At 45.1% G+C, this 21,072-nt stretch overlaps 1 protein-coding gene across 1 annotated transcript in view; it reads left to right on the top strand.

The window, feature by feature from the left end:
* Window positions 1–19,536, top strand: part of sfswap (splicing factor SWAP) — a 44,870-nt gene extending 25,334 nt beyond the window's left edge. Inside the window, exons 11-19 of the mRNA XM_030084592.1 lie at window positions 699–759; window positions 1,536–1,639; window positions 1,742–1,871; window positions 6,625–6,821; window positions 10,131–10,531; window positions 11,943–12,074; window positions 12,920–13,060; window positions 14,243–14,315; window positions 18,824–19,536. Coding sequence (XP_029940452.1) covers window positions 699–759; window positions 1,536–1,639; window positions 1,742–1,871; window positions 6,625–6,821; window positions 10,131–10,531; window positions 11,943–12,074; window positions 12,920–13,060; window positions 14,243–14,315; window positions 18,824–18,889 — 1,305 coding nt within the window. The 3' untranslated portion in view covers window positions 18,890–19,536. The remainder of the gene's footprint in view (window positions 1–698; window positions 760–1,535; window positions 1,640–1,741; window positions 1,872–6,624; window positions 6,822–10,130; window positions 10,532–11,942; window positions 12,075–12,919; window positions 13,061–14,242; window positions 14,316–18,823) is intronic.
* The last annotated feature ends 1,536 nt before the right edge of the window (window positions 19,537–21,072 follow it).

Here is a 21,072-nt window from a genome sequence, read left to right as displayed (position 1 = left end):
GCTGCTGCTGGACTTTCTCCAGAAACATGCCGGAGCGCAGCGGGGGGACGTCCAAAGTTAACCGTGCACACCACCCCACAGAGAGTAGTTCTAATTAATAAAGGCAACAGTTAGGTTCCTCTGGAGACTGAAACAGTTCACATCCGTCCATGAGAAAAGGCCCAATCACACAAACACAAACTGTAAATCCTGACTATGCTGTCTGAAAAGAAGGAGATTACATTAAGAGATCAATGATCCACTTTCATACAAGTTTCCCAACAAAAGTTGGAGCGACTTGAGCTTCAGAAGTGGGCCGTCCCGCTTCCTGCTTCTGGACTCTATCAGTGACTTTCTACTCAGTGAAAGGCGTGTATCCCGACGGAGCAGTGCAGGAAGCCCGATCCCGAGCCGCCCAGAACCCACCTTTGATCTAAAGCTGGTGTTAAAGAAGCAGCAAACTCCCGAGGCATCCATCCTGCAGTCAGATATACGCTCACCGAGCCGTAAAGTGAACTGTTTTAGACTGCAGCAGACACTTCACAGCAGATCAGGTGCTTTCCGCATCTTTTTTTTTTTTTTACTTTTACATCTCCGCTTCTCACAGTCTGAGTAGTACTACTATGCAAGTTTCTGGACAAATTTAATTTTTAATATATTTTTTTTTAAAGGCACCTGACCTTATAGCCACTCACTGTTTTTGTTTTTTCTCCCTGTAGAGCGGCGCGGACGACGACGCGCTTCAATCAGACTCATCTAAAGACTCCAAGATGACAAAAGGTGAGACACAAAGACACAGACTCACACCGCACTTCTTTCTCTTTAGTTCCTTCTTTAGATAAGACGCAAAGCCTCCTGGTAAATATGACTATATGAGAATATGTGGGCTTATTTACCCCAGTGTATGTGTGTGTGTGTGTGTTTGCGTGCGTGCGTGCGCACGTTGGTGTTTACGCGCCGCTGCCTGCGAGCATATCGGTATTTACGCCGGCAATTTCATTTGGTGATATCAGGCCAGAAATGTCTGCGCGGAGATGAAAGCGTCTGCTCGCCACCATGCTGGCGGGAGCCGTAAACACGCACAGATATGCAAATGAAGGCCCGCGCTCATCGAGGCTGTCGGGATGCGACAGATCGCGGAACGAGGCCCCGGCAAAGCTAATAACTAGTCACAGTGGCAACACAAGTAAACTATCCAGCCCTCCACAATGCAGATCAAGGTCCTATATTAAGGTTACTTCTTGAGGGAGAGAAACACGCGGCCTCTTTCATCTCCTTTGGAGCCGAGATATTTGATTAGAAAATAGAAATACTTTGTATTCTGCTGCTTGTGCCGCCTGTCTGTTTGCCGCTCTGTCTCGCGTTTTGTATACTTCTCTTTCGCTTTTGTGTTTCTTGATTTTCCTCTCCCAGCTTCTCCTTTCCCAACTTGTCGTGAACTTTTCACATGTAGTTTTCATAAGCTCCGAGGGTGCGTTGCTTCCAGCTCTCATGGACGTGCGCTCATCCAAATCCGTCCAGATCCCCCTCAATCACTATTTAACCTTCTGTTGCAGCCTCTTTTGCCCCCATCTGCTTCGCCATCAAGCCGAAGGAAAACGACTTGCTGCCGCTGGAGAAGAACAGAGTTCGGCTGGACGACGACTCGGATGAGGACAAGGTCGGTTTCATATCGGAAGGATTCTCCGCGCGCCTGCTTTTTAACAATGACCCTTTTCCTTTCCGATAACAAAAGGGGGCCGTGCGCTGTTTTTCTTTCCAGTTGCTGGACGAGGAGCAGCTGGAGGCCGTGATTGGCGGAGTGGAGATGATCGACAAGGAGCCGCCTCCGGTCTCGACCCCCGAGGAGAAGAAACCGACGCTCAGCCTGGAGGAGTTGGAGGCAAAACAAGGTAACTCTTTCAACATGAAGAGCATCGAGACAGTGCGCCTGGCTTCACTCAAGCTTGATTTACATCGCGCCGTTCAGACAGTAAAATGTATATCAAAGTGCTTCTCAACAGATACTGAAACGGAGTAATAGATGCAGAGTTATACAGCGTAAACGTCCAAATCTTCCTCGTCTGTGAACAAGTGTGCATTTATAACCTTGTCCACACATTCATATTTTAATATAAATGCATAGAAACCGAAGTATGACGAAGAATCTGAGAGATGTTAACAAAATAGACAAATGACTGCTTCTGCTGTTCTCAGCCTGTTTCCGCTGAAAGCGGTTTTCTCCAGCAGAAAAGTCAGCGCAGGTCACACGCCGGCCGCTAATTATCTAAATGACATTCACCTCGGCGCCATGCAGCACGACCCGCTCGCTGAAAACTTTTACTCTGAAAGAACAGAGCTGCCAGAGTAGTGAGATCTGGACTTTTTGGGCTTTGGCGTTAGACGGTGAAGTTTCTCCACAGTTCAGTGAAAACGTGGCCTTGGCCTGGAGGCGGTGGACGTGGCGCCAGTGGAAAAAGGGGGATCTACAGATTTTCTTCAATCTGTTCCACTTTGTTTGGGATTTCTGGACGCTGCACCCTTTTTGAATCTGAGTTTTCTTTTTGCACACCATAGGAGGCTGAATATTTTTCCAACAAACTATGTTTTAAAAATAAAAAAAAAGTCCTTTCAACAAACTGGTCGTTCTGGCGTCGGAACGACTTTTCTACTACAAACAATTCAGGGCAGAGCAGGTGCCAGTCCGAATCCAAAAAAGAATGAGGGAGAAAGGTGGGATTCCTGGAAAGACTCCATGCCTTGTTTTGTCCCTGACAGGTTGTTTAAAACACATTTAATACAGATTTCCACGGCTCTGTCGGCTTTTTTTTTCCCCCTCCATCAGCATAAACAGGTGAGTACAGGAAGCACCTTTGTCACACTTCATGTATATTATTGCTTTCTAGGACTTGAAATTGGTAGAAAAACAAAAACAGGGAAGAGAGGAGATGGATAAATCTACTAAGTGTGAATTGTAAATTCTCTTGTCAAGGCGTACTCTGCAGTGCAGCTTGATAAACGGCGTCATACATTTCCCCCAAAGGCGTAATGGAGATATATTCCATTTTTTACCCCCCCCCCCCTCTCTCTCTCTCGTTCTCTTTTGTTCGGTCATGAATGTAAAGCGTTGCATGCCGGCTCTGCTCCGTCTTCCTAACTACAGTTATGCCTTAGTGACTTTCCATCGTGAAAATGAAAGACAGATGCATATACAGGTTGGTGCAGCGATGATAAATAATGCATTTTCACTGAAAGCTACTGTATATAGAACTGAGTATAACAATGCAATTTTTTTTTCTTTTTTTTTTTTTTTGCCATATGCATGTCGCCCATAATGTTTTCAAGGTTATATATAAACAAGGATTCCTCGTGTATTGTTCTCCGTCTTCCCGGCCATCAGCGGCACCCTGGAGGCGTTACGTTTCTCCTGTTCCGTGTCCATATGTACGCTCTTCATCCGTACCACTCATTGTTAATTCTCCAGGAGGACTTTAGACACGTTTCATCTCACTCAGACATGACGCTTTTAGTTTTATGAAGAAAAAAAATACACTTATTAATATAAAACTGACTGTAAAAACCCTGGTTTGCACCACAGTTTTGATGATCTTCCTGTTTGAGACGGTTTAACCTGCTGCTTCCTGTGTCTGACCCAAAGACATGTTTGTTAGATTAATTGAAGAGTCTGTTTGGGAAGCTTTTTTTTAGTCTCTTCTGTTGATGAATGATAATTATGACCCCAAGTTTGTGCTATTCAGTATCTCAGCCTCAGCTCAACACACTCTCTGTTCCATTAATCGGGTTCTGGACAGATATCAACTTTAGCTATAACTCTCCCAGTTGGCAGAGGCAGAAATCTGCAGGCTTCATCTCCAGCTACGGGACTGGATGTTCATTTAAAAAGCATGTTGAATGTTCTACTCATGTTTCCCCCGATCATGAAACCTGAACTTGGCTAAACTAGTTTACTAGATGCACTAATAACAAGGCTGTTGGAATTCAGATTCGTGCAGCACATCTCTCACTGTACGTCTTCATGGGTCCATCAGAACTGACGGCTTCTCTTGACGTTAACCCAGACAGGTGCCGAGACATCTGCGCTTTAAAACCTCATCCATTAAATCCAAAATGCTTCATTCTCAAGCAATAAAAACCGAATGACCAAGAACAATATTACACCGGTTTTTTCCTATAACGTATGACTGTGGGCAATAATTTCTTAAACACAAAGAACTAAAATGGAGCCGATTTGGGAGCAATTATTTTTAGCAATTAGAAGTGATTTCTGCGCCGTGGAAGCAGAAATGTAATCATCTCCCTCAAATCGACGAAAGTACAGAAGAAAGACCGATGGTCAAAGACAAATTTGCCACGCTCCGGCGTCAGTGCGGCGACAGGTTGAGGTCCTCCATTGTAACGGCGGCCGCTCCTGGAGCCGAGTGGCGTCCGGAGGAAGGGGCTGAAGGGCCTTAATGAAAAGCCGACTGAATTGGCTTCGCCATGCGGCAAAGTGGCTGTCAGTCAGCGGGCCTAACTCGATCAGATAGCAGGAGAATCGGTGGCAGACGGCAAACACTAATCTGTATTGATGGGCTGGAAAACACACACACACACACACACACACAGACGCACACACACACAGTAAATGCAGTTTCCAGTGATAAGTACATAAATCGTTCAGGCTGCGAGCTTCTCCCAGTGGATGTGCATGTTTAATAGTGGTGCTTTAAACTCTGAGTATCTGGAAAGGTTTATCCTGAATCAGTGCGACTCAGAACTATGATCGTCAATCCTGCGCTTAGAAATTGGGCGAATCTTGTTTTGCTCGCCCTATTTTTGACATTTAATCGTTGCAGCCGCAGATTCCTGTTTGTCTGGAGATTTTCGGTGTCTGTTACTAACTGGATCCGGGATTCCCCTGGAGAGAGGTGGAAAAATTGTCAAAATCATATTTGTACATGTCAAGAAAATCGAAATTTCAGCCTTTTTGAGATTTGGAGTGCACCGAAACACACTGATGTTTTCTTATTTCATTTTTTTTAAAACATTTTTTTTTGCTTTTGTGTGATGAGGAACAAGGATATGTTCTCCTTTCATCATGTTTTATCACTTCAGAGACTTTTAGAAGGGGTCTGTGGCCTTTATCTGAGGAAAACTGAGGGGGCCTCAAAGAAAAATCAGCTAACAGAACATATCCTGCCCTGGTTCATAAATCTGTATTCAAACTTCAACTTTAAACAAATTTGTTCGCACGCAAAACCAACAAGTCATTCATGATATCACCAAACATTTTGCATATTTCTGATCTTGCGCTGACACATTGTCTAAATTGGCTCCGTATCCATAACCGGCCGATGGAAATCTGTTTTCTGGCACAGAAACAAATGAGATGATTATCATTCGGGCTGGTGGGGATTTGGAAAGTTTCCATTTTGGAGCATTTCGCATCCAAGGTGGACTTTATCTTCAGAGGGGTCGCAAAACAATAAACAGGCAGCAGGAGCAGCCTCTGACATTCCGCTCATACAGTAAATAACTACCTTGTTGCCGCCCACATAAAGTGACAGGGATGAAATGAAGCCCACAGAATCGGTTTTATTTGTAACTCATTTTTATAGATGGCATTTGAAACAGGCAGTAAATGTACCTAAATTATAAGGAAAAACAATGACTTCCTTGAACTATTTGTCATTTGGTGTTTTCAGTTGAGCCTTCAGTCATTAAATACAGTCGTGTGAGACGAAGGGGAGGCGCGCACTCCAAAGCGCTCGCATGCCGGAGGTCGTTTCTCATCTCGTTTGGCAAATGACTCGGGTGTCAAATTAGCTTTTGGCAAAGATGAGCCGTCATTTCACCGGGTCTTTTCAGCGCTTGTCATGTCGAAGGACAAATTTAACGCAAAAACATATGAGGGGAAGCAAAAAGAAAGGAAGGAGCGATCGCCCTCGATGATCGGCGGAGTCAGAGGAAGTGGTGAGGCTTGAGACGGCGTGGGGCTGCAGATGGCTGCTGTTCACTGTACTCACATAGGATCTGCTTCGGCAGACAGCCCTATTTTTAACCCCCAAAGAGATAACTGTAGCCCCAGCGGTTGCATAACTTAAAACAAAAAAAAAACTTGTTTTTGCTTTATCCTTCCCTGTTTGTCTTCCTTCTCCGCTCTCCTTACCGATCAGCCCCTCACCCAATTTTCTGTCACTTCATCTCCGTAACTCATGTCTCCAGCCGGGCGTTTTCCCCTTTATCTATTGTCACTCAGAAGTATCCCTCCTCAGCGCCCACGTGTTCCCTCCTACTTCACTTTCCCTCCGACTCGCACGCGGTAAAACCTCACCAGAGAGTTAATCAGGACGTTTCTTTGAGAGTAGGAACCTTTCAGTGTGCAGCACCTGGTAAGAACTCAGAAAAACGCCAAACTTCACCTCCGTTAGGTTTGACACTAAGAGTGAGAAATGACTCACTGTTATTTTTTCATTTTTGTTTTTACACCCTTGTTTCTCTTACCTCTCTCTCTATTACCTCCATCTGTATCTTCATCATCTCGTGTCCAGTTTTTGTCTTTTTTTTCCTCTCCACCGCTTAGTCGAAATGCATCAAGCTGTGATCAAAAGAAGCAAAATTCAAATCATCTCTCCTGTGTTTCCCCTCTCGCCTCTCCGCCCTCAGCCAAGCAGAAACTGGAGGACCGTCTGGCGGCTGCAGCCAGGGAGAAGCTGGCCCAGGCTTCTAAGGAGTCCAAGGAGAAGCAGCTCCAGGCCGAGAGGAAGAGGAAGGCGGCGCTCTTCCTGCAGACTCTCCGCGGCCCGCTCGCCGGAGAGCCCGAGGCCAAAAGAGCCGAGCTGGACTCGTGTGCACAGCTTGAGGTGGGTCCGGGCCGATAAACTCGGGTCAGTGTTTATATTTCCAACAGGCTGATCAGTGGGTGGTTTTTCTGCTGCCTCAGAGCAAGAGGGTTCAGTTTGCATCTTTTCCCGCTTTTTGATTAGCCGCTACTCTGAATTGCTTGTCGGAGAGCCGTGAATGGAAAGTGTCGGGTTGGTTAAGCTCCTGCTGGATTGATTGTTGATTTACCCTTAAATCATATTTGTTTTATACAAAGAACAAGTTTTCCTGTTTGACAAAATGAACTTCATCGTACTTCTGATCATATGGGAAGGCTCTTTTGGAGAAAAGATGCTGGGTCGACAGGAATCTCATTCATATTTACCCAAGAACCAGATGAAAACACAAGTTCTTATTGTTCTTCTCCCCCATGCCTCATGTTTTTAGATTTTGTGGTCTCAATATTAAAAACTGGTCACGCTTTGTGATTTTCAGCTGCACAGCTCAGTGCAGTGAGTCAAAAATGAGCCTTGCAAAATGTAAACCTCAATATTACTTATTAGATTATTTAAGGTTCTGTATCTCGCTGTCGACGTATGTAAACATTAATTCACCTGTCGGTGTCTCTAAATTAAAACGTCTCTTTGACGTCACGTTTAAGTGAACATTAGCAAACACCGTCCATCCCCGGCCTCTCTGCATGTACGGCGGAGGAAGCGTGTTGAAGTCGACCTGATGAGCTTGAGTGTGTGTTCGGCGCCCGGTGGAAGGAAGGCCGGCCAGCGTGCTTTTCTCCTGGGCAGCTTATTTCCTGACGTCCCATTTGTATGCAGAGTGAGTTTGCCCTGGTGCATCTGATGGCATTGATAATAAGGCTTTGCATCTATTCACTGAACCAGAGTGCACTCGTCTAAAGAAAAAAGAAAAAAAAGAAGTGACCCACAAATAAAAGTTGAATCACGGACGTCATTTTTGCTGATAAACTTATATTTTTCTAAAAAGTTTTTTTTTTTCTTTTAATCTTCATGAAGAATTCTGTTTTCGTTCCATGAAAGTCACCGTGCTCTTGAAAAGACACACACTCAACAGAAAACACTTTTTATTACCGGTCAGAGGAATGAATGGATACCTCTTGCATTTGGATGAGTTCTAAAGCTTAAATTTATACACTTTTCTTCTTTACACTGCCGGTTCTCTGTCTCGGTGTCCAGTAGATAATGCAGGTTATCCGTTTTAAAGCTCTTTTATAAGGTCTCGTGATGTCGCACTAATGGCGGCTTTAAAGGCTGCTTTCTCTGCCGCATTAAACAACACACAAAGGGGACAAACACTTTATAGTGTAAATAAGACCCGGTGGCCATTTGATGTGTAGATGGCCGGCCCGGTGTGATGGATGCCGCTCGTCAGCGCCTCATGTCAGTCCAACTGCTGCGTGGCGAGCTGGCGTCCAGCCTGTCGGGACAGGTGGCGGCGGGCAGACCGCCGCCGCTACTGTTATCCCCACATCCAGCAGGTCAGGAAGATCTGAATGGCTCCTGTTGGCCCTCCTCTTCAACCTTTCATTCATGAACTGTGCCTGGTTGCATTAACTCGCAGTGAACATCAAAAATAAATTCCAATTAATTACAGATGTATTGGGCACAGTCTCTTAAATCAGTGCTTTAATTCTAGGATGTTTTTAGTAATGAAGGATTCTGGGATCTGCTGTGTGAAGTCCGTATCTTCGCCCAGCAGGTGTGAGAAGGTGGGCGCTTCCCGTGCCTGGCGTCGGGATAAGCCTCCTATACGTCAGTCCTAATTTTAAACCAGAGCCATCCTTCTTATCGTTTCATTATCTCTCTCTTCTCCCAGAAGCCAGATGGCGTATAAAACAGAATGTATTCCCTCCTCCTCCTCCTCCCCCCCCCCTCCTCCTCCTCTGTACTTCCAGATATTTACCGATTGTCTTCTGCCGTTATCTCGTCCTTTGTTCCTCTGCTCCTCCACCACCTCCACTTCCATCTTTCACCGTCTTTCATCATCATCTCGTTCCATCCTCTCTCGTTCCTCCCCGCCCCTCCCCCTCTCTTTTGTCCCGCTCCGCCCATTTCTTACAAAATTTAGCAGATGGCGAGGATGTGAGGTTCACCGACGTGGAGAGATCGAAGAGCGTTGCGTGCGTTTTCGGCACACAAGCTGTACATCCGCGCTCGGAAAACCTCTGGTTTTCCTTCTTATGTTGATGTTAGCGGATGAAGCGCGCCGTCCGACGTCTTCCCTCCAGCCTCGCTCGCATGTCGGCGCTGGTTCCGACCCGCGATCCAACCCCGGGAGATAAAATCTGACCTCTGAAGATTTAGAGGCGTGTTTAATCCGCCGATGGGCCCGAGCCATTTTTTTTTTTTTCTTTTTTTTCCCCGGCTATGAGAGCGGCGGACGCAGCTGAAGCGAGCAGACAGACTTGCATCGGGGTAATTAGAGGCACTTTGCAGCTGACAGTTGTAACTCAGTGTGTAGCTGGAGGGCTTCGCTGTGTTGTGTAACCTGCAACATCTTTTAATCAGCTGAGTAAGGCTTTCCTCTCTCTCTCTCTCTCTCTCTCTCTCTCTTACTTATGAGTAATAATTTCCCAGGAGGGGCTTTGACTTTCCCCGAGCCAGCCGGTCACGATCTCCCGCCCCCATTTTTCAGAACATGAATGACTTTTTAAAACATCTCCTCATGCACGTTTTTTTTTTTTTCCTTTGCCACTGTAGATGAAGCTCAGTATAGAAAGCGCGTCAAGAACGGATCATGTTTTATTCTCATATTTCGCTGTTGGACGTTTCAAGAAACGTCTTTAAATAATTAAGGAGAGATATTAAATATTTTCAAACACACGAGCAAGCCGGAGCCCACGAATGAATCAAAACCAAACAAAAAAAAAAGATAAGAAAGGCAAACACTTTAGATTCTGTTTTTAGATATTTCGAAACTCTGTAGATAAGAGACGTAGTGGAAGAAAATACTCTTTATCTCCTTTGCAGGAGTTGCTTCATCCATATCAAATAAAATCCGTTTCTTGTTTTTCGTAATTCTCGCATTAGCGTCAGTGTGTGACATGGACATAATGCATGCATGAGCCAGTCGCACGCTTCTCCCTCGTCTCTCTGAACGGACGGACTCGCATATTGATTGTATTCAGATGTGCGGAGACGTAGAGCGTTTGAGAATTTATTCCACGTCTCTGACGTCGGCAGAGAAAGACGGACAGTTTCATCTAATGACTTGTTTGCTTTTAGTCCAGCATAATAACACAAGAAACCCCCCACGGACACGGCCGGTATCACTGACTTGGTGTTTTTTTTTTTTTTCGCTCTCTCCCTCCACAGGAAGCCTTTTCCGCTCCGCCTGATCCCGCTCCTCCTCCGGCGGGCCCGACGCCGACCGCCCATCCTCAGGATCAGAGGCTCTCGGCGGAGAACCACGGAGCGTACCGCGGCAGGGAAGCCCCGTCCTCGTCGTCCTCCTCCTCCTACGCCGCCGCCGCCAAAGGGTCCAATCGGAACCGAGATAGAGACAGGGACCGAGATAGAGATCGGGATCGGGACAGAGATAGGAACAGAGAGCGCGATCGGAACAGGGACAGAGACAGAGACAGGGATCGAGACAGGAATAAAGGCAGGGACAAAGACAAGAAGAAGAAGAAACACAAGAGGAGGTCAAGATCGAGGTCAAGATCGAAGAACAAAGTGTCTCTTCCCAGTGCCTACAGACGATCCCGCAGGTCTCGGTAAGACGCCGCTGAATGGTTTACACTCTGACTCACGCTGCCGTCTCCCACACACACTCCGCCATTCATTCTTCTCTCCGATTCAGCGGACTGAATCCTGCTCACAGGTCCTCATACGGCTCAGGGTTTATGGCCACATTCATCTCACTGTAAGAGTTAGTCAGCAATAAAACAGACGCTTCAGGCTCAATATTTGATTCTTTAAGAGAACGAAGCACGAACATGAAACGTCAAGAATTGTCGTTCAGGGACGTTTCTGTAACTTCGCCAGATGTTAAGTTGAAGCCACACTTCGGGAGAAACATGCAGCCTCTGCACAGACGAGCCCGACTGCTGAAATATATCCTTCTAATCACGACACCATCGTCACAGATTATCTAAAGAAACGGCAGAAAACGGATTCCTATTAGCTGTGTAACATTGTGAACAGTCCATTTGGAGTGTTTTCTGAATTGTCTTTCTTTCCTTCATGTTGCAAAGATAAATAAAATAGAGTAGAATTAAAACAGTTGTCAATATCTAAAATATGAAAGAAGTGATTTTTACAAAAGTGTCTTATTTTACTGTCCTGTTTTGGGGATGATTGCCCTCAAATGCCATCATTTTTCATTTTCCAACTCTACCACTAGAGCTAAGCAAACTGGAAAGGGTGGTCAGCGACATACAGCAAAGAAAAGTTTTGTTATTATTTTGATTATAAACTATTTTTGTCAGTAGTCAGAAGGAAAGAAAAGCATGCTTAGGCCTTATAACCACAAGATAATTAAATCCACATCTATCCATTTTTCTTTATCAACTAACTGCTGTCACAAAAACCTCAAGAAATAGCTGTATTCCCTTCTGCTATTTAGTTTTTTTTGTTTTGTTTTGTTTTTTTGTTTTTGTTTATTGGAGCGTCAGCGTAAACCTCTTCACTCAGGATGTCCTGAAGCAGTCCGCTCTCTCTCCGAGAAAGCTCTGGGGTTTGAGCACGGCAGTAAAATTGGATCTTTTTTTTTTTTTTTTGTCCGACTCAGAAGTTTAATCTCCTTATTTAATTTTGTTATTTGATATTTGTAAATGACATGCGTGATCTGCATATTTCCCAGAGGGCCAGAACGAGTTTAGCTCTGCCCTTTATGAAAGCAGTCTGAAAAGGTAATTAATCTCCTACGTCATCCATAAATATTTAATACAGTTTTCTTTCTGGGAGAGTTCAGAAAAAGACTCTTTTTGTCCTTTTAGAGTCCATTCGGAATACTTTTTATTGAAATAATTTTGTAAACTGTTTTTGTCTGTTGCTTTAGGTCCATTTGAATATAAAATAAAGCCACATTCAGATGATGGATTAATTGTTGACATATTAATCTGGATTTTAAGAGAAAGGCGTTTAAAGTGTCTCTTTCCGTCCTTTGTCTTCCCGTTGGGATAGATCGCGTTCACACTCCCCGGGCCGGAGGGACCGGAGGGGCGCTTCTCTAGACAGGAGGCACGAGCCGAGAGAGCGGGAACGCCATCATCCCAGCGGCGGCGGCGGCGCACCGAGAGGCCATTCCAGATCCAGGTAAATCTAAGAGCAGGTGCCTTCAAGTCCTCGGTGAATCCTCACACACAGCTGTGTTTGTTTTAAAACTGGCAGCGCTGCAGCAGAAACTGAACAGGAAAACTATCCGACCTGTTACAGTTCTTCCTTTTTGCAACATAGTTTCCTTGAAAATTCTTGTATTTACACAGTATTACACCGTTTTCGTTAAAAATCCAATGAATGCTGTGTAATCTTGACCATCTCAGATTACAGATGGCCAGTCGTGGCGATATCAGCTAAAGTCTGTGGTCTTAACGTCGTGCGGTGAGAGGGGTTCACAGACAGCCGGTCATAGTTAGAGATAATCCTCCGACGGCTTCTGACTCATCCTCCGAGCTGCCGCGGCGATCAGCCAATAGAAACGCGGCTGAAAATGACGCGACGACCACAACAAACCTTCCGCAGATCCCAGAGGAGACGAAATCCTGGACCGCATCCACTTTCCCCATTTACTTTAAAACCGAGCTTTTACCATCCGAACACTGCGAGGAGAACAGCGGCGCTCCCTGAGAGCCCTGACAGGGTTCGTTTGTGTCACACAGGATAGTGTTATCACTAATGCTCACGGAGCAGGCTTCACCTCCACTCCAGCTGCTAATAAACCTATAAGACTGCTAAAATGGTCTTTTGAAGCATGAAGAATGTAGAAGAAAAGAGGTATTGTGACCATTTGTGTTCCAGGAAATACAGGAGTGATAATACACTGATGGTGTCTGAATAACGACCTTTATTTGGTTTCATTTAAGCGAAAAAAGAAGTTTTTCTTTCATCAGCGGACGCAGCTGACTCTGAAATATTTACCTCCTCCTGCTCTCGTCTCCCAGGTCGCCCGCCGAACCGAGGAGGAGCTCCTTGTCGTCCTCGGGGCTGATGCTCACCGCCGCCTCCTCCGTCTCCCCGTTTTCCTCCCCCAGCAAAGTCCTGTCCCAGTCAGCGAGCCCCGCCTCCAGCCTGGCCCAGTCGAGGTAGCCCCGCTGCGCGCCCGTCAATAATTCACACCAGCTCTTAAATACGAGTCCCAAATGCGACGCCGTCTCTTTACTCGAAGGCAGAAATCTTCATTTAGAGGATGGAGAAGAAGATGTAAATCAGCTCCATTTCACCTTACACCTTTTGCAATGAACGGATGCAAAAACACAGATTTACCAGTTGCGGAACCCTCTAATAGTTCAATGCAAAAGAACGTAGCCTTTTCCACCACAGATACATTTCTGCATCTACGTTCATTATCGTCATTTTACCCAGCAAGTTTGTGTTCTGGAGTTATTTCCCCTCTCATGTGGCCACAGCCGCAGACGCATAATGCGAAGGAGGGCAGATTTGTAGATGATGATAAATAAAAGATGCCTATTACAGATTAATGTCCATGAATATATAATATGATGATATATTGATATGCTAAATCCTACCTCTTGGGGTTCATACATATATATATACAAATAGCGAGATCAGTGCCAGTGGATTTTTTTACATGCATAAATTGGAATAGCTGAACAAAGACTGAGAGTCTGCAACATGTGGCGCCCAATGCAGCTTTTAACAACCACTCGGAAATATCATTAATGATGGAAAACTGTAAATATTTTAAATTACACTGTCGAGAAACATAAAGGCTCATTTCTCGTCCATTTTGACGTTATTTTTACCAATAATGTAATGTTGAGCTGTCTCCGGTAACATCCTTCTTAAAAGCTGCAAACCAGCACAAACAGAAAAAGTTCCAGATATTTCTTCTTCTTCACTTGTTGAGCCCGTGAATTTAAACGTCGGTGTGTCGGTCTGCTCCAGTTTCACCCGACCCAGGTTTGTTCCATTTTAAAAAAAGATCCTTGATGAGTTCTGAAATGTTTGACAGTAAAGGGTGTAAAAGCTTCAGACAGAGCTGCAAGGTCGAGCCGAAGGCCCGCCATTTTGGCGCTGCTCGCCTTGATTTCCACCGCATTTGGTGCCGTCGTGGCTCAGAATGGGTTTTAAGTTTCTGCTTCCCTCCTCTTCGTTCCGCCTCTTTGTTCTTTCCCTCCTCTCTCCTCCCGCTCTTGATGCCTGTCCAACTTTCAGAAAATATCATGAATATTGCATGTGCCCTCCTGTTAACATGATTGATTTTTCACTTCTGCCTCCCGTGTTTTCTTTCCCGTCTCTTTCAGGGGCGGCTCTCAAGAGAAAGACAAAGCGGTGTCCTCCTCCATAGTATCCTCCGTTCAGTCCAAAATAACTCAGGTATTGTTCTTTTGCTTTTATCCCCGATACGTCCTTTACCGGCCCAATAAAAACACTGAGTGCTGTTCTTTTGTTTCCGTCATGCAGAAGGGACGGACGCAAAGTGCAGTTCACACTAAAATACCTCAGGCTTTTATGGCTTTACCCCGGGACATTCTGGGGAAGTGTTACCCGAATCCCTTTTTATATTTATATTTATATTTATATTTATATTTATATTTATATTTATATTTATATTTATTTCACGCTCTTCCAAACTATTCCAACTCATGTTCCCAAACTTTCAGATTCTTCCATTTAAAGCACATTTACAGTTGAACCCGGTTAAAAGGCTTCTGTTGAAAAGATTTACACAAGATTAACACTTTCAAAAGATGTCGGATAAGTTTTCAGACAACTCACAGTCAGACTTCTCCGTCTCCAGTTTTGCATTAGATAACGTTAGTGAGACTCTATCTTGGGATTTCTCGTGTACCTGGACGGGGTCGCATGCAGTGTCAAGACGATGTGCAACTATTTTAACTCTCAAGACCGACGCGCTCAACCGCAGCGGCTCGCCTCGGCCCGGAATCGCGGGCCCCCCCCCCCCCCCCTCCCTCGCTCTCATTCTGGGATCTCAGCCAAGAGTTTAGAAGGAGCCGGTGCTGGATGCGATCGGTGCCAGTTTAGCTGCAGGCGGAAGCGAAGGCCTCGGCGAACTCGCCGCTGGCTGCGAGGACCGCGCCAGAGTCAGAACTGCAGCTCTTTGCTGAGGAGGCAGGCTGAACTAATGCGCGGTCTTGAAACTGTCTTCCAGCACTTGTAAATCCGAGTGTGGACGGAGAGTTACCGCCGGGATTGAGGTGCTTAGCGGCAAGTTGTCAGTTTCCTGTAGCGAAGCGTCGCAGCTTCACTGTTCTCTAACATGACAATAATAAAATTGCTAGTTCTATCAAGGCTTGTCACCTCCAGCAGTCAGATTTAACATTTAACATATTTTGGTGGTCAAAAAAAAAAAAAAAAAAAAAAAAAGACTCAATTATTGTAGATTTCAAAGACAAACAGAGCTACAGAACCCTGGAGATGGCTCTCTGATTGGATAGTTGCCTTGGACCTGTCGGCTTGGGTTTCCTGTTGAGTGTTAAAGACATGTCAGGTGCTTCCAGCTGCAAAATTACAGCAATCAAGCGCCAGGCGCCGCGTGGAGCTGCTTTCTGGCATTTACAACTAGCAATTGTGAAAATACCACGTCTTGGCAAGCTGTACCTTCTCCCTCGCGTCAGCCGTCGCAAATTTCATCATTACAGCAATTCAGCGTCCGCATAGAATTAAACCAAGTGTACGAGACGCCGCCACCGCCAAACTGCGAAGGAGCTCCGCACAAACATTTCATCCCTGTGAAAACCTGGTCAGTGACTCCTGTTCATTTTGTGAACGACAGGCGCATCAAAGTCAATTTAGGTTTCCAGCTTTTTGAATTCAGCTTCAGTTGCAGAAAAAAGAAAAAAAAAAAAACGTATTGCTGTTTGAAAGTAAAGACGAGTTGTCTTTTTGAAGTGACGCAAATACTTTATTATTAATTGAGTGTCGGCGGCAAATTTAACCGAGCCAAGAGTCAAGACTCTTCACGCTTTGCCTCCCGGAGACGAGCAGCGAGCGGCGCGCTCTCTCCTCGCAACACGCCTCATCAATGAACCCCGAGCTCCGGTGCACGTTCTCACCCCCCGGCGAGAATCCCGGCGGCCAATTTACAGCTGCCACAACGCCGCCGTCAAGACGTGCGGCGCAATCAGATGCGCGCGCACGGATCGTCTCCGCAAGAAGAAGGTGTTGTTTGGAAATGCTCGGAGGTCAACATGTGATGTCGGCAGGATATTGCCGGTCCGGATTGGCTCAGACCTCCTGGTTGAAACGTCTTTAATGCCGCCTCGGTTTGCGTCCAGTTTGCAAAATCTGGATCAGAGAAACTGCAGCGTCAGGCGGTGTTGAAGAGGTGGCGGTGTTGCAGGGCGATGGAGTGTGAACGGAAAGGCAGCGGTGGCCGCCCGGTGAACGCCGGCGCAGCTCGCATTGAAATAATGCTTATTTTCTCTCTGTGTGGGCGAGAAAGACGGCGTGTGTCTTCGAATGAGCTTCTGGTGTTTACTGACCAGATGCATCCCGGATACTAAATCACACGTTTCACATCTCCCAACGCTTCTCTCTCATCATCAGTTTGAAGGAAAAAAAAACAAAAGAAAAACCCTATTTCCTTCTCTTGCTCTTTTCCAATCTTAATCCTAACCATTAACCACGTCGTGGAAGCGTCATGTTGCGCCACGCGCCGATTCAAGACCACTAACTCCGTCTTCCCCCATCTGTGGTGTTTTACAAACACATGTTGAATAATTCAGCGCGTCCTCATCTGCCTAATGGGCTCAGCCTCCCCGAGCGGGTCCTCTCATCCCGTCCCTCATTCGGCTCCGGCTTGGCTCTGTTCCCCGTCCCGTACCTTCACCACACGTAGAATGTAGACCTAAAGTCATCGCTGGTTTTTACAAAGCAGGGAAGGAGACTTGCTGCGTTTCATTGTGGGAGTGCTTAACGCTCCCCTGGAGAATACATTAGCACCAGATTAGAGCTGCGCCTTAACCTTGCTGTGAGTTTGCATTTAGATGCAAATCTGACATTTTACTCTTGTGTGTATAGCAACTTGTTTTAGAAACAGTTTGAGGTTTAAAACCTGAATTTGAACCTGGACTGCCTGATCCACTCACCTCCATCACTACTTTTATTTAAATATTTTCGCATGTGTTTTTATATGATATCACCTGCATGTTGGTCCAGTTTGCGTTCACGTCCACACACCGCACCGCCCAGCATCCTGTTTCCACAACCGTTCTGCTCCAGCTGTGCAACAACTGGCATTAAACGACGGCGGAGCGATCGCATCTTAATGGATTAAGGAATCCAGCGTGAAACTAAGCCCCGAGATGAATCTGGATTACTGTAATATCGACGTTTTTCATTCCCTTTACAGCATCCCGTCCATTGTTTATCGACATTCCTCGCTCAGTGAGCTTCATTCTCTTTAAATATTGCACAACTGAAGTCGACTCTGTGACGGTTGTGATGTGTGATGATCTATTCATGTCACCTGCTGCCGTTCTATTCACCAAGGCTCTTCAGCTACAAGAATTTAGTTAAATTTAGAGCAGCTTTCCAGCCACTTGCTAATAACCCTGAGTACGGTTGCTCACATTGTGCGAACATTTTGCACGTGTGAGTGTGTGTGTGTGTGTGTGTGCGTGTGTGTGTATTCAAATACCACCAGGGCTTTGAGAGAATCAGCCTTCGGAGTGATTTGATGTGACGGCTCCTTCCCTCTGTGATTACAGCTGTTAATTTGTCTCGTCTGTCAGCAGAGCTCAGGGGTGGATATTTGTCCATGCGTGCACGAGTCACTCGCGGGACGCAAATTACCACTTCCTGTTCTGCTCGGCAAGCGGCTGGCGCTCCCGCCGCCCCTCCGGTCGGCCCTGATTTACATCTCTACCTGGAGTGTGTGAAGAGGGAGGAACGCAAGGAGTAAAAAGCGCATTTCACGGCTCTGTTTGCTGGAATCAGCGCGTTTATGCAGATGATCGTCCCACACAGTTTTCTCAACAGCGGTTTTGTTTTTTTCTCTTCTTTTGTCAACATGTTTATTGAGCTACTAGAAAACTAGGAAAGTAAATAAATGACTAGTGGTCTGCAGATGTGAATATTTCAAACATAAGGAGTCACGCGTGCTATAAGTCAATGGATTATTCAGTATTCTTCAAATTTCTTTTCTAAAATCACAAATGATGACGCCAACAGGGAAACACCACTCAAACACTTTTTTTTTAATATCTTTAAAAATGTAATGTGTCGCCTTGCTGTGAATAGTGTGCTTCTACTTCCTTCTCTCTTTTTTTTTTAAATCCTATTTCCAGTATCTTGTCAAATCCGATCCCTCTCATGGACGTTCAGCATTCAAACTAGTGAGATCGTTCATTCACGCGCGCATCAAGGTAACCTGAGCCGAGAACAAGCTCGCCCGGTGCTTTAAAAGCACTCCGAGGCTTCATTCAGGATTCCCGACCGCCGCCGCCGCGGCTCTTTCAAGCCCGTGACACTAAGTTGATGATTAATTATCGCTGAAATTATTCTTCATTAAGGAGCTGTGATACACAGTTAAGAGAGCGGAGAGTTGTTTTCCAGATCAACCTGATTTCCCCCGTCAGCCGCTGTAAAAGACGCCTCTTTGTTTGTGTTGATCCTCGGCTCAGCCGCGGCTTTTTAAACTAATCAGCTTGAAGAGGAGGCGGGAAGCGAACAAGCTGAACAATGAGGAAATGACTGAAAACACTTTTTTTTTTTTTTTTTTTTTTTTTTTAGCGTCGTCTCAGCAGGTGTCAACATCTGTGATAATGTTGTACCAACAAATGAATAACAGAGTTGGCTCCACGCGTTCATTGTTTCTCAGATAGATTGAAATTCATCTCTCCGTCTCTCTTCATTTCCAGGATCTAATGGCCAAAGTGCGAGCCATGCTCGCCTCCTCCAAGACCTTCCAATCTGCCAACTCCTGAAGCGAAGACGGCTTTCTCTGAAGCCACAGACGAACCTCTGGCGGCCGGTCAGCAAGCGCAGCTCTCTCGATTTCTTGGAGAAGAATCGGACCTGCGTCTGTTTCGGATCGCCGTGTTTGTCCTTTCGGTTTTGATTTGAGTGTCGACAGACACAGTTTGGCTGAGTTGAGTGGTCTTCAGACTGAATCTTCACACCGGACCCCAGGAACGCAGCTCATCAGCACACAGATCGAGGTTTGCAGGGAGCGTCTGATATGGAAACAGTTTAAGTGTTGCATTTTTTTTTTTTTAACCTGTAAAGATCTGCAGCAACTGTAATGGTGCTGCAGATTTTAATGAGTTGAAATCATTTTTTTTTCCCATCACCCCCTGCTGCTGAAAGTATTTAGTGTCTCCTTCTATGAAGGATTATGTTTTGATAATTTCATCCCCGCCGCTCCAGGTTAACTTGTGTGATGTTTTATTTCCAACGTCCCTCCCCAACGCTGATTCCTGTCCTGCATCTCACTCCTGTTTTTTCCTAAATTGGTCCCAGTTTCTACTCTTCTCAGCTATGAAGTGTGGCCTTCGATTTCTGTTCTGCTGGTTTGTACTGTAACGACTTTAATTCGACCTTGCAGTTGTCAATAAATTTCAGTTATGATTTACTCGTGGCTTTTCATCCTCTTTGTTTTTAAATAAAGAAAGCAGACACTGGTCAGGTTGTTATTGCACATTTTCAATAAAGTTTTTTTTTATAAATTCAGCTGTAGAGACTTTGTTGTAATCGATAAAAATGTGAGCATAATATATCTGACTCACATTTTGAATTGTTACAAAACTGAAGTCCTTAGCGGAGTCAAGTCTCGTCAAGTTGTGAACAAACAAGGCTTCTGAATGCAGGATGTTCTTCCGACATAAACCGAAGGTCAATCTGTGAGATGGTGACAAACGCTCTTTCGAGGACAATCAGTGAAAAGAAGACTGGCGGCGTGTTTTCATGATGACACGCTGCTGCTAAAATAACTTGTTCTGCTCTCTCAACAATCACCCGTTAATTCAAGAAATGTCTTTATGAAGAGATTCCTCTGGTACTTCTCTATTCATCTTTTTTTGCCAAAATAATTGAAAGTTTTCCATTAAAACGAAAAAATGTTTCCACATACTGTCGAGTAACCAGCAAGGTGAGGTGGAGACTGGAACAAACTCGCTCTGAGCTGTGAATGTTAGCCAACCTGAAGTCTTGCCATTTTCCAATATACACAGAAAAGCCATTGATATTGATTCATGTACGTGGAATAACTCACCCTATCTTCACAGAGAGTGATCACAGTGGCTTGCCATTCGTTTTCTAATAAAAGATAAGATGAAAGATGTTTTCCAGACAAAGATTTTTCAGGTACCAACATTAAGTTGTATGAAATTTAAAAGAGATGTGGACACCCTTACACAAGCCAGCTTCGTTTTGGACAGATGAAAACAAATGTGGGTTTATTTGGTCAAAAGAAAAACACTTGTTATCCACAGTCAAATTTGGCGGAGGTATCATCATGCTGTGGGGCTGCGTGGCAACTGCCGGTACTGTGAATCTTAATTAGGTTGAGGGTCACATGGAATCCATTCAATATCGGCAGATTCTTGAGAACAACGTTCAACAATCAGTCACACGGGTGAAGTTACACCTCAGACCCAAATATCGATGATAATCTCTGAAAGCAGCGAATGACTTATAAATGAAAATACGAGAAATCGTCAAAGGTGCTCAAACCTTTTGGTAAATGTAGGCGCTAATAAAAGCTGGAAGTTCACCAAGTTTAACTCAAGAAACGGGCACAAGGTTCACCGCAGGTCACTGCTGATTCATAGGAGCATAACTCGGCCATTCACAACTCGATCTGCTGATTAACACATTAAAGGCCACACAGAAACGTCACCAGTGTTCAGTCACTGGGATGGGAATTGATAAGATTTTTACAATTCTGATTCCATTTTCAATTCTGTGTTTTATTGATTCTCATTTGGAAAAATGCGCAAGCAGGAGGTATTCATTTAATATTAACATTTGGAAAAAGCAATGAGGTAAATGACACCAACATGATATACAGTTCTAGACCGCAGAATCAACAGCAGAGGATGTGCTGATCGCCACGCTGCTGTGAGTTGAGGTTGCTGGTGTCTTTCTCTTTTAGTTTCTAGCATATATA

The sequence above is a fragment of the Salarias fasciatus genome (assembly GCF_902148845.1).
Source record: "Salarias fasciatus chromosome 7 unlocalized genomic scaffold, fSalaFa1.1 super_scaffold_4, whole genome shotgun sequence".
Lineage (NCBI taxonomy): Eukaryota > Metazoa > Chordata > Actinopteri > Blenniiformes > Blenniidae > Salarias > Salarias fasciatus.
Note: the sequence above shows the minus strand (reverse complement) of the source record. Positions and strands in the feature narration are given on the sequence as shown.